Source organism: Gossypium arboreum, chromosome 11, assembly GCF_025698485.1.
Source record: "Gossypium arboreum isolate Shixiya-1 chromosome 11, ASM2569848v2, whole genome shotgun sequence".
NCBI lineage: Eukaryota > Viridiplantae > Streptophyta > Magnoliopsida > Malvales > Malvaceae > Gossypium > Gossypium arboreum.
In genome coordinates this window covers 132198754-132213655 of record NC_069080.1, presented here as the reverse complement: position 1 = coordinate 132213655, position 14902 = coordinate 132198754, and the positions used below count along the sequence as shown (strand labels likewise).

The 14902-nt window shown below is 33.0% G+C and overlaps 1 protein-coding gene across 1 annotated transcript; it reads left to right on the top strand.

The window, feature by feature from the left end:
- The first annotated feature begins 439 nt into the window (after positions 1-439).
- Positions 440-3313, top strand: LOC108471889 (receptor-like protein EIX2). The gene has a single exon (XM_053021422.1). It carries the CDS (start codon positions 449-451, stop codon positions 3311-3313), a length of 2865 nt encoding a protein of 954 aa, XP_052877382.1. The 5' UTR covers positions 440-448.
- Positions 3314-14902: the final 11589 nt, after the last annotated feature.

The following is a 14902-nucleotide window of genomic DNA, read 5'->3' as shown; positions in this document are numbered from 1 at the left end:
GTTTACTATAAAAAAAAAAAGGGGCTAATTTATTGACTTTCCATGTTTATACTTATATAGCAATTGACTTTCCTTAAGTCAAAAAAGAAATTTCCTTCCCATCTGCGAACCCATCGATCTCTTCCCTTCCTGTAGAACTTTCAAAGTAAGACTATAATTTTGTTTTATTTTGCTAAATTATGTATTGACGTGAGATGTAAGATAAAATAATGTTAATGATTTAACTTACACTATATTAGTCCAGCACTATGGATATGTAATTTCATTTTGTATAAACTAAGGCTTATATTTGACTGCAAATTTCTGATAGACTATTATCAATTAAATACATTTTGTGGAAATTTGGAAGAAACTTCTTTCTGCTTCATGTATGGGCACAATATTTTTGTTTTACTAAGCTTACTCTATATATTTGGAGTTGCAAGCAATGGTTGGTACCATCGCAACCATGAAAAGTGTTGCAATTACCTTATTCCCATTTCTTCTTGTCATTGTAGCTATCTGTTTTAGCTTTTGTGATCCCACATCCGATGTTCTTTGTATTGAAAGTGAGAGAAAAGCCCTTCTGAAGTTCAAGAATGATCTCGTTGACCCTTCAAACAGGTTGTCTTCTTGGGTTGAAGGTGGGGATTGCTGTAAATGGCTCGGTGTCGTGTGCCATAACACAACAGGCCACATCAACCAACTGCACTTGGCTGCTCCTCTTTCAGTGCCCCAATTTGATTCACCAGTTGCTGAATGGGAAACTTACCATCCATCAAAGAACAATTCCACGCTAAGAGGGAAGATAAATTCTTCATTGCTGGAGTTGAAGCATCTCAGTTCCCTGGACTTGAGCAATAACAATTTTAGTAGCAACATCCCGAAATTTTTGGGTATGCTGGGGAGTTTAACATATCTTAACCTCTCTCATGCACAATTCCAGGGAGGAATTCCTCATAACCTTGGGAATCTTTCAAAGTTGCAGTATCTTGATCTTGGAGGTAATGATCTCAAACCAAGAAGTCTTCAATGGGTTTCTGGACTTTCTTCCTTGCAGTACCTTGATTTGAGTGGTGCGGATCTTCGTAAAGCAACGGATTGGCTACAGGTAACATTCGAACATCCTTCATTGTTAGCGTTGCACTTGTCAGCTTGCAGTTTGGAAGATTATCCATCCCCAATCAGTGTCAATTCTACAAAATCACTGGTTGTTCTTGATCTTTCTGAGAACAACTTTTCTTCAGTACCTATGTCGATATTTGGACTTCATGGTCTTGTGTCCATTGATCTTAGTGGCAATTCGTTGGAAGGCCCAATTCCGGATTACTTTAGGAACATCTCATTTCTTGAAGTTCTTGATCTTAGTAGGAACTCACTCAATTCATCCACACCCAACTCCTTGTTTAGTTTAAATCATCTTCAATTCCTAAATCTTTCGAGCAATGAAATTGATCAAGACATATCAGAAATCCTTCTGAGTCTGTCTAGATGTTGTTTGGATTGCTTAGAGTCATTGGATATGGCACATAACGATCTTTTTGGCCATTTAGTTGATCAACTTGGGCACTTTAAAAACCTAGCTCACTTATCGCTTGCTGGAAACAATATTTCTGGTCCCATTCCATTGTCCATAGGGGAGTTATCATCTTTGAAGTTCTTTGATGTTTCAGAAAATCAATTAAATGGTACTTTTCCTCTATGTTTTGGACAACTGGAAAGTTTGGAAACTCTAAATTTGGGGTTTAACCTATTAGAAGGAATTGTATCAGAAACACATTTTTCTAATCTCACCAAATTGACAACTCTAGAGGCATCACAGAACAGGTTGAGATTTGAACCAAACTCAAGCTGGATTCCCCCGTTTCAATGTCGAATTATCAAATTGAGTCAATGGCATCTTGGCCCAAAGTTTCCCCGATGGTTGAAATTCCAAAAGAATTTGTCTGTTTTAGATATCTCCGAAGCAGGAATTTCGGATATCTTGCCCACTTGGCTTTTAAACTTGTCCACTCAATTTGAATATGTAAATCTTTCATGTAATCAACTTACTGGAGGGATTTCATACTTGAACGTGAGAGAAATTGTTGACTTGAGATCAAACCGATTCACAGGCCAATTGCCAAGAGTATTCCCAACTTTACAATATTTAATTTTGTCAAATAATTTATTTTCGGGTCCGCTTTTTGAATTAGTTTGCAATTCATTAAGAGAGGGACCGATGGAATGTCTTGCCATTGAAAGAAATCTTCTCTCTGGGGAAATCCCTGATTGCTGGAATCATTGGCGAGGTTTGGGTTACTTAAATTTGGAAAACAACAATTTGACTGGGAAAATCCCACCTTCTTTGGGACATTTAAATCTTTTAGTGCTAAACCTTCGTAACAATGGCATGTTTGGAGAATTACCATCTACGTTGCAACATTCTACGAGTTTGATTATGCTTGATCTCAGTGACAATCATTTCAGTGGGAGTGTACCAGCATGGATTGGGGACAAACTCTCAAAACTTGAGATTCTAAGCCTTCGATCGAATAACTTTGATGGACACATTCCTCAAAAAATTTGTCAACTTCAATCTCTTCGGATCTTGGACCTTGGCCATAACAACATTTCAGGAGCTATTCCGAAATGTTTTAGTAATTTGAGTGCAATGGCTAACAAAGGCAACCAAAATACCTATATGTTTCAGTGGTCGAGTATCAGTACTAATAATTTCTTTTATTTGAGAGCATTATTAGTGCTGAAAGGACGACAGGATGTATACAGTACCATACTAGGACTTGTTACGAGCATTTGCCTTTCAACTAATAGACTCATAGGAGAGATCCCAAAAGAACTTGGAAGTCTCGTGGAGCTACGGTCATTGAATGTATCAAGGAATCTCCTAATAGGAAATATACCGGACGAAATTGGCAACATGAAGTTGATGGAATCTCTTGATTTGTCGATGAATCAATTGACTGGTGAAATTCCTTCAAGTTTTTCCAATTTGAATTTCTTGAATCACTTCAATGTATCCTACAACAACTTGACAGGACAAATCCCAACAAGCACTCAGCTTCAAAGCTTTGGAAACCTTTCTTACATGGGCAATCATCTTTACGGACCTCCTCTCACTAAAAACCGCAGCACAAATCGTACTCCAACTGATGTTGCAAATAATGGAAGCAGAAGTGAAGGAAGTAACGTGAATTGGCTTTATGTCAGCATAGTTCTTGGCTTTGTAATGGGATTTTCGGGTGTAGTGGCTCCCTTGTTTTATATCAGGTCTTGGAGGCATGCATACTATCGAAAGTTAGACCATATTGGTCGAAAGCTATATATGTCTTAGGGATACTATGGGTAGGTAGCTTGATGGGAAAACAACATATAGTTAAATTTTGTTTGTGTTTGTAATTGATTATATAGGATTCGAATGTCAGATCTATTAAATGTCACATTTTAAAAGGGATTACATGAATCAATTAATCTAAACTTCGAGTTTAGATTTAATACTCACCACGTGATTCATGTTTTCCCTTTTACAAAAATAAACGTCATTTCAAGCTTGTATAATTTTTTGACATGTGTGCTTGTGTTTAATTCTATGTCAATAATGAAAATGTTGCTGAGTTAAAAGAGTGCAATAACGAATATGATTAAGATTTGATTAAGTTTGAAAAATAAAACGAATACGACATTTATTCCCATAGAAATGGAAGAAAATTTGACTCTGCAAGAGAAGGGGGACAACATCATTCATTTTTGCAACGATGACTTCTTAAACTCTTTTATTCAACTTATCAAATTTTCTAATGTAATACTTTTAAAGTGTCCAAAATTTTTAAAAGAGATTACATTAAAAAATTTAATCCAACTTCAAGTTTAGATTTAAATTATATTTAAAAGAGTGTAATAGAATATTTTTATATAATATTAGAGATAAAGGATGGAGGTACATAATATAAACTCTATTAAATGAACGCTTGATAATAATTTTAATCACCGATTCATTTAAATTAAAAAAAAACATTACAAAAAACTATTCTGAGATATACCCAAGCCCCCTTAGAGGCTTTACAAAAATTTGAAGGCCACCATCAAAATTTACTGTCATTTTTACTAGCCTGTTAACATCTTTATTGAGTTCTCTTGAAACATGATGAACCAACTAATACATCATTTTAGCCAATAACAATCAGATTCTTCTGATCAAAGTAAAATTCGAACTTTTTATAAAACTGCTCTGTAAAACTTATACCGTGACTGAAAATTACCTTAAAAAACCCCATCAGTCATAAGCCAATAACTATTGAATTTATTGACAAATTAAGTGGAGCATAATCGACTCAACTATTAAACTAATTGACAAATTCAAGTCTTTTAAGCAACCAAAAGAAACAAAGATTAAAAGAAAAGAACGGACAAATAAACTCAAACTTCAAAAAGATAATATGTATTAATGAAAATGGTATGAAAGCTATTAAATTAAAAATATGTTATAATGAACAAAATATTAACAAGTAAACAGAGCACGACGTGGGAGTGAGAGTTACTCCATAGACTTTGTTGACTTGAGGAATTTTTAAAAATAAATTCATATTAGAGTGTAACTAATACTTCAATAACCTTCATAATCATATGAAAATTAAATGTCATATGAGCACACAAATATATAAATATTATCCAGAATTCACAAAATAAACATTTTAAAAATAAATTAAAGGTGTATATATAGACCAAATATTTCAATGCATGGAAATATTCAACGGACTATAAAATAATTCTTGTGGAAAATTCAAGTTGGAAATTTGGGGTCTTGGAAGAAAGTTCGTTCTATCTGAGGATAATGTTTTTTGTTTCTATTTTTTTTACAACTACTTATAACTTATTTTCAATCCTTAAATAATTAAGATTTAATTGATTTTTTATTTTAAAATTATTTGCGAAGATGAGAGATTAAATTATTATAATATCATAGTAAAATGAAGTACAGACAGACTGTAACATATGATGCCAATTGACAAATGATAAAAGTTTGAGAGCTAAATAAAGCGCAATAAAATAGAAAAAGCTAAATTGAGTTTTTACCATAATTTTAATTAATATTCATTCTCAACAATTTGCTTAATTTTAATCAACTATACATCAAATTTTGATTTGGTTTAACCAAAATATAAATTTAACAAAAAATAATCTCATTCAATTTTTATTAGTGGATGTGGCATAAAATACTAAATAATGTCATTTCAACAATGAAAAGTTTGAAGCCTAATTTACTTTACATAAAAGATTAGAGTCCAAGTTGACTAAAGACATAAAAGTCGAGGGTTAAATTTATTATTATGCCTTATATATAGAATATCAAAATAAACATCTAACATCACAATTTTAACAAAAACTCAGTTGTTTATTGTACCTAGATCAATTTAGCTATTTTTGTAAAAGGCTCAAAATATAACCCGAGATTTAGTTGAGCAACTGCTAAAAGACTTTTACCTATAGTGTTCTTGTGTGTCTAGTACTAATTTTATTTTAAAATGTTTTCATTTTTGCTTTTGTTTTGCCTAAAATCAGGCTTTTCTATCATGCCCATCACTAGGGAAAAAAGAAATTTTACTAAATGAGAGGCCAGCATGATTTTTTTGAATTCCTCACAAAATTTTCTGGAAACACATAAATTTAACAAGGTATGCTAGATTTGTAAATTGTTGAAGTTAATCAGCTGCACAAAAGTTAGTAAAAATTCTCCCTATTGCACTTTTTAACCCAACAACATCTTCATATTGAAATACAGTTAAACACAATCATACATTATCAAAACATACTTTCAATAATTTATACAAGCTTGAAATGACATTTATTGTTGCAAAAGGAAAAACACCAATCATGTACTGAGTACTAAATCTATGCTCATAATTAGATATACTTTTTTCTGCCATCAAACTACATTCGTATAGTAGCTCGAAACACATACAGCTTTCGACTAACATGGTTCAACTTTTGATAGTATGCATACCTCCAAGACTCGATGAAAAACAAGGGAGCCACTAGACCCCAAAATCTCATTACAAAGCCAATAACTATGTTGATATAATGCCAATTTACTTTACTTTATCGCTACCTCCATTATTCGTAATATCAGTTGAAAAACCTTTTGTGGTGCAGTTCTTAGTGAGAGGAGGTCCGTCAAGATGATTGTGCATGTAAGACAAGTTTTCAAAGCTTTGAACTTGAATGCTTATTGGGATTTGTCCCGTTAAGTTGTTGTAGGAGACATTGAAGTGATTCAAGAAATTCAAATTGGAGAAACTTGGAAAGATTTCACCATTCAATTGATTCATCGACAAATCAAGAGATTCTATTAACTCCATGTTGCCATTGAGTTGTTGTAGGAGACATTGAAGTGATTCAAAAAATTCAAATTGGAGAAACTTGGAAGGATTTAACCATTCAATTGATTCATCAACAAATCAAGAGATTCTATTAACTTCATGTTGCCAATGTTGTCTGGAACATTGCCTGTTAAGAGATACCCCAACAAATTTAATGATTGTATCCCAACTATAGGTTCTGATCATATTAGCTCTTTTTTATACAATATCTAGAACTATCCATAGCCCCTCACCAACCTATAAATAGAAGGATAATGCGCTTTAGGGTACTCAAATCTACGTCCTCCCGTATTGGTTGATCATATGTGTCCACTTTATTTCTTTTCTTCTTCGAAAACTCGATTTTTGTAGGAAAATTTTTTAAATGAAAATGGAAATTATTTCTTCAATTGAAATTTATAGTACATCTGTGATTTTATATATTTAATTATTAATATAAGTTTTTTCCCTTCGATGGTTTCATCTTTTTGTTCTTTTCATAATTACCAAACAGGGTAAAGTGTATATAGTCAAAATATGGGGCACCAAATTCTAAATGAAATTAATTAAAATTTACCTTGAAACGAAATTGCCAACAGCCTATCAATTAAATGCTTTTTTCCTTTTTGGTAATATGGGTCCAATGTATCTGAACAATTTTTTTTTTTTTTTTTGGCTTACTCTGATACTTGGTTCATGCTTTCCCTCTTTTGCAAGAATAAATGGAATTTCAAGCTTGCTTTGATAATATGTGATTGTGTTTAATTCTATTTCAATAAGGGAAGATGTTGTTGTGTTAAAAGGGAAGGTGTTGTTTTTGGTCTGAAAACAGAATATAATGAATCAATCAAATGAAATTTGGGAAAAAAGTAAATATGGGTTGGCTCAGTAATCTTTCCAAGCTCTTGCAGCAATTTGTTGGAATAAATATCTGAGATTAATGTTAACAAAAAAATCACATTAATAATATATTATTTAATAATTTAATATTCACAGTAACGGGTTGAGGAGGAATGCTTCGTGACAACGATGGTCATCTCCGAGGTATTTTCTTTGGTCTCCTTGGTCACCTTGATTTACACATTGCTGAGGTTATTGCTATTCGCACAGCATTCAAATTGTATGTGGAGTCGCAAAGCTTTGGCAAATTCGGTTTGGTGATTGAATCATATTCTATGGTCGCTGTTGCTTGGATTCGTACAAGGTGTCAAAACCAAGGAAATTATTGAAACTTTTTAATGATATTGATGGTTTGGTGCTCGACAGATTAGAGCTCTTTACATTGATAGAAATCTCCTCTCTGGAAATATTTCAAATTGTTGGAATTTTCTATTTTTGAGATTTTTAAATTTAGGAAACAACAATTTGATCGGGAAAATCCACCTTCTCTGGGAGATCCAAATCTTCCAAGGCTAAACCTTCAAAACAATAGCATGTTTGGAAATTACTATCCACATTGCAATTTTTTGGAGTTTGTTCATTCTTGACCATCATTTTAATGAAAATGTATTGGCATGGATTGGTGACAAGCTCTCAAGACACAAGACTTATGGTTTTAAGCCTACGATCAAATAAATTTGATGGCCATACTCCTCTTAAAATTTGTGCTCTTCAAAATCTTAAAAACTTAGACCTTTCTCATAACAAGATTTCAAGAGCTATTCCAAAATGTTTCACTAATTCAAGTGCAATGGCCACAAAATTTAAGCATGATGCTGCGTAGTGGTCCTGCTATTTCATCTGATCGCTTCTTACATTTGAGTGCATTATTATATAATTATGTCAAACAATATAATTAGCCATCCAATTATATAAATTTTCAATTTCATCATAACGTTTTAAATCATTTTATTTTGATCACTCTCCGTTAAATAGTTAATAGGATTGAAGACATAATATTTTTCTAATTGGTATAATAACACATTTAGTTTTCAATATTTACACATTCTATCAATTTGATCTTAATTCGAATAACTTAATAAATTTAATTGTTCATATTTACAAATTCTATCAATTTGATACTTAAACACTTATAATTAAATTATTATTATATAATTATGAAAAGTACAATATATAAATAATAATTTATATATATTATCAATGCAAAATATTTTTTAAGCGGCCTTATTAAATACAAAATTTAAAGGCACGAGATTGAGAATGATTGAAGTTTCTGTAAATTTCTTTGCTGCCAACATGGCAACTTTAGTTGTCTCAGCATCAAGCATTACTGAACTGTAACCTTAATCTCCTCAAAATCAGGTTCCTTGGCAAGCTTCATAACCATCTTAACGGCACTAATCTCTTAAAAGCAAAGAATTTAATTGAAGTCCAAATTTTAAAACAACTTCACTTATTATAGTTTTTATTAGAATCTGTCATCACCCATTGAGTGATTCTTACTTATGGGAATGTAACTCTCTAGCCACACTCTTTGTTTTGAATTATAAATCTCAATAACATACTTGTTCAAACCCAGCATGGACCTTCGTTTTTTTTTTTCCTACTGGTATGGCTTCAACTACGAACTGCACAAATACGAAGAAGATCGCATGAACTTTCCCATAAGGCTTGCTTTCTTAATTCTTCCACATCATTTGTTATATTCTCCTTTCAATTGTAATTATATAGGAAGGATTCAATTCCACACAAGTCCCTATGCGAAGAAGTTTCGCACAAAAGCAAAGAGGATCGTAAGACTTAATTGTCAATTGGGCTTAACTTTTAGTTGGACTCAAATTTTTAAATTGACCTTAATTAGAATTTACCTTTGGTTTTGGTTAAAATAAAATTCAAAATATAACAAATAAAAAAAATCTTAATATAAATAAAAATAAAAATAAGATAAGAAGGATTTTATTAATATGTATTTATAAAATTTTATTTAAAGCATTTGATTTTGGGTTTGTGAATGGTGATTTGTTCTTGATTGGTATGATGTTATAGTTTGGATTTGCTAAATGCGCATCTATGAATATATATTATTAAAATATTATAGGATTTTATTATTCGAATTTTCTTTCTTGATTGAGAAAAATTGGGAAACATTCTATATATATATATATATATATATATATATATATATATATATTTATATACTACATTTAAAAGTTTGATCAAGAATAAATGGAATTTCAAGCTTGCTTTGATAATATATGATTGTGTTTAATTGTATCTCAACAAGGGAAGCAATAATTTGATCGGAAGAATCCCACCTTTTTTGGGAGATACAAATCTTCGAAGGCTTGTTTGGAAATTACTATTCACATTGCAATTTTTTTGAGTTTGGTGATGTAGAAGCCCAAATTGCCCGGGCCCGATTTCATCAAAACCCAACCAAACCTCTAAACCCACTAAAACCCTTAACTCATGAACCATTTACATCTACCCAAATCCATTACAAAACCTAAATATTAAACCCATTTCAAAAGCCCATTAAGTCCCCCCAAAAAAACCTAACCCCCAAAAAAAAAGAAAAAAGAAAAACCTAACCCCAAAAAAAAAAGAAGAAGAAAAAAGAAAAACCTAACCCAAAAAAAAAAAAAACCCTAGCCACCTAACCACTTTCCCACTTGCCCCATTTTTCCTCTCATTTTTGATATCCATTGTCTACCACCACCACCTACAAAATAGAAAAAGAAATAATAGAAAATCATGTAAAAATGGCTATAAAAGCCATTCAAAAATCATGTAAGAAAAAGAGGAGGATTTTACAAAGATTGAAAAGGAAAAACACAAAATCCTTCAAATTTTAAACACAAAAAACATCAATAAAAGGTTGCATTTTTTCTTTTTCCTCTTCTTTCGAATCTTTTTTTCTTTCTTTTTGTGTTATTTTTTCTTTCTTTATATATACATATATTGATTTTACCTTTTCCGCCACAGTGGGCTGTGGGGGAGCGGCATGACAGGCGTGTCGACGATCGACCGGTGAACGGCCCCTTGGCCGGATTTCCTTTCCCCCTCCTTCTCTCTTCTTTCCCCTTTTTTTTAGGTATTTTATATATATTATGTATATATTTTTAATGCCATTAGTTATATATTTCTTATGTATATATTCTTAAATACTACTATATATACATATATATATATATATTAAATACCATATTGTGTATATATTATTATTATAAATTGGTATCTCATAAACATGTGTTGACTTGATTTTCAAAATACGAGTTCAATATAATATTTAATCGTGATCTGATTGAAAAATGAGAATTTTAGTTTTGATTTTTTAGAAAAGGTGTCGTTTTTTTAACACAAACCGGCAATTTCACCCAACATAGCGATGAAATCGATGGCTTAATATTAAATCGGTACATTGCCTTATTTTTGAAATTAATTAAAATATGAGAAAAATATTCCTAAAGTGAGAAATTAAAAATAGGTAAAGGGCGTAAAAAAAAATGATATCATTAATGAAAAATATTAACATGAAATACTAGAATATTAGAATAACAATAATAATGATATTTACAAAATAAAAACATATCATGTACTAATAATAAAATAGGAAAAATGATATATTTGGTAATAATAATATAAAATAATAATATGTACATAAAATACATATATATATATATATGCATATAATAAAAGTATGTAATAATAATAATAATAATAATAATAATATCTACAATAAAAGAAAATATTAGGAAGCGTACATAAAAATATATACATAAAAAATTACAACAATAATATAAAATAATGATATGTACAAAAATATATATATATATATACGTATGTACATAAAATATACACTAATATAATAATAGTTATAATAATACTAGCAATAGTAATAATTTATAATAATAATATATACACAATATGGTATTTTATATATACATATATATATATATATTTTAAATACCATATTTGTGTATATTAATTATAAATTTAATAAAATCAAGCATGTTTAATAATTTAGTGCTAATACCTATTAAAGCGTCATGAGGTGCTAATACCTTCCTCAGCAGAATAGTCGACTCCGAACCCCAAATTTTTCTCGGACTTTCACGTAGACCTAAATTTGGCCTTCTTTTTTGTTTTAAAATAATTTTATTAGGTGTCCGATCACACCTATAAAAAAGGATCGGTGGCGACTCCCTTTGTTAATAAAATCGAAAGTTGGTTTTCAAGTGTTTAATAAACCGCCACAATTAGCGACCAAGCGAAACTAAAATTGAATTTTTTACGTCGCTACAGCTGGCGACTCCACTGGGGACCCTTTTTGAGAGTCGAGTCGAATTAAACTCGCGTTGTCAAAATTTTCAAAGTTCCTTGTTCAAATTAACATTTAGTCGTGATCCTCAATTTTTTTGTTTTCAAAAAAATCATGCATTTGCATCGTGTTGTATATATTCTAACTTGTTTTATCCGGTTGTTTTTCAACTTTAAATTTTTGTGATTTTAGTTTTGGTTTAGTTTTTTAAATAAAATGTAAAGGTTTGCAAGTTTCTCCCCACACACCGTGCACGTGCATTTTTGTTGCATAACATGAGCTCTATACCCGGGCTCCGTCCCTGTTAAGTGAAAGTAAACGCTACGCCTTCGTGAGTTAACTCGTTCCTCCGCACAGGCTAGTGAATACTTTCGGCTTACATATGACTTATGCTTTGTGAGTTAACTTGTCCCTCCGCATAGGCATAAGTAAATGTAATCCTCGAATTGATCTCGTAAGCCTATGATGGGCCATGACCGAGGCTCAGTACTAATCTTAGTAGATGACAGTGCAGACGATTCGAATACCCATCTAGAACCAAAATTGCATATAGTGAACCATACGAGCCACCCAACTAGAGCCATGCCGAACCTCCGCTCGTTTAGTAGTCACCGAAATAAGTACACGGGAAAAGCACATCTTACCTTCTATTTCTTTTACATTTGTGCTTTCTAAGCAAGGAATCGAGTCCACTTGGACCAAGTAGCTTAATTTGTTAGATTTTCCACAGTTTTTCTCTGTTTATATGTGTTGCGCTAACCAAGGTCGTTTGTTTGTATTTCTATTTTTCATCATGCATCGAAGGCATCTTGTTAGGAAGGTGTTGATTAGAGATTGGTTGCCAAAAATGGGTTTCTAATGGAGGAGTCAATTATACGAGTGACCGAAACGTTGTGTAATAGACTCCTTTGATTAAGGAAATGCCTAAATAGGGGCTATCTTGAAATTAACACCAATTTCTTGCATTTCTTTCATGACTAACAGTCATTTGACATTCATGCATTCATTTATGCATTCATTCATTCATTGCATATTCCATACTCGTTCGCTGAGGTTAAAACATACAATTCGCTTGTTGTGCATACCATACGGGAAACTAGGGACATTCCACGGAAAACTGCCTAGCCTTTAAGAGAAGAGTTCAAGGACTCATTGATGCAGGTATCCTATGATTCGATAGTGCCAGTAATGCAACTGGGAACCCATTCCCTAACCATACCGAAAGGGATGTGAGCATAGTGGGGAAAGTGGACGAATGGAAAGTCAGAAGATGTGTTTCGGAAATAAGGACACCTCTGCAGAAAATCTGGGAGGTACTGGTTAAGAAAGGATTACTTTGTCACCCCGATAGAATTCTTGGAGAAGAAGGTCAAAGTTTTTGCAATTTCCATAGAATTGTGGGACACGACATTCAGTCGTGTGAGGAATTTAAAAGGTTGCTTCAAGACGGATGGATAATAAGGAGATTAAGGTTCTTAACAAAGGAAGAGACTAATGAAAGAGAAGTATCGCCTCGATAACCGATCATCAGTCCCCTTATAGCGCTGATCGACTGTTAGTAATCTATTACGATGAGACGAAAGAGCCGGTGAAACCAAAATGATAATCAAGTACCGTCTCCTTTCCTTACAAGGACAATAAAGCGATTACCATGGAAATATAGCGTTCATATTGTCACACGAAGATGAAAACCTAAAGCCATATTTGGAAGCGTCGGGAAGTAGGTCATTTCACTCGTAGTGGAAGATGTTATTCGAATGAGATAAAGAAGAACAGTGACTTGAAACAGAAAGGAAAAGCACCGATGCACGTGACCGATGATGAGCATGAAACTGCGCCTGAACAAGAAGCTAAAAATCCTGTGGACGAGGAGGAAGCACAGGAATTCTTAAAATTTATCAAGCAAAGTGAGTACAATGTGGTAGAACAATTGAGTAAGCAGCCAGCGCGAATCTCGGTATTATCTCTGCTGTTAAATTCAGAACCACACCGGAACGCTCTGCTGAAAGTGTTAAATCAAGCTTATGTGGCAAACAATGTATCCGTTGAAAAAGTGGATAGATGGGTGAACAACTTGAATGCGGATAATTTCATTTCTTTTAATGATGATGAAATATCGCCCAATGGTAGAGGCTCAGTGAAAACATTGCATATCACAACCCGTTGTAAGGGCTATATAATACCGAATGTGCTCATCGACAATGGATCGGCACTCAATGTCATGCCTTTAGCCACACTTTCCAAGATTCCGATGGATTTGTCCTATCTAAGGCCTTGCCATTCTACAGTAAGGGCATTCGATGGAACAAGACGAGAAGTTATGGGAAAAATTGAAATCCCTTTAGAAGTGGGTCCCTACATATACGATGTTGAGTTTCTAGTCATGGACATTACAACATCATACAATTGTCTCTTGGGAAGACCTTGGATTCATTCTGCTGGAACGGTCCCATCATCACTCCATCAAAAGGTGAAATTTATCATGGATGGCTGTTTGGTCACTGTCGAGGGAGAAGAAGACATTGTAGCATCTATTTTTGCTGATGCACCATATATTGAAGTGAGTAAAGACGCTATGAAATGTTCCTTCCGATCTCTTGAATTTGTCAATGCCACATTCGTTGCTGAGGGAAACAGAATTCCCTCGCCAAAATTGTCAAGAAATACCAGGATGGGTGTCAAACTGACTGTAGGAAGGGGAGCTCGAGCGAGAAAAGGTTTAGGGAGATATTTGCAAGGAATAGTCAGGGCTCTAAATCCAGTACACCATAAGGCCCGATACGGTTTGGGGTTCCAGCTGGACATGCGTCAAAGAAGAAAACAGTGGGAAAAAGATCAGGAGAGAAGGATTGCGAGAACTTTGGGCCGAAAAGTAGAATGGGAGCCCATAACATACCCTTCTTTGTCAAAAACATTTACATCTGTGGGAATCATATACCCCGGACAGGATAATATACAAAGCACGCTGTTATTAATTGAAAGGGGTCTTCAGAATGTCAGTATAAATGTTATTGACAAAGGAAGTGAGGCTATTAAAGATGTTTCAATGATACGCCATTGTCCTCCGGGTTTTATGTTGAACAATTGACTGCCGAGGACCTTCTTGTAGTTTATAAGTCTTGAGTAATGCTCAAACATTAACATTCTATTGTGTCCTTAGATATAATAGAATTCTTTTGTAAACTTGCATTCACTCTTTATCATTTAAATGAATATCAATGAAGATGCATTTTATCATGATCTTTCGCATTATCACTAATTTCATAATCATCTCCTCATTTCATAGCCTATCTATACATTTGCCTCATACCATGCCATAACATTTCGTTTGTTGGTTTCAATACTT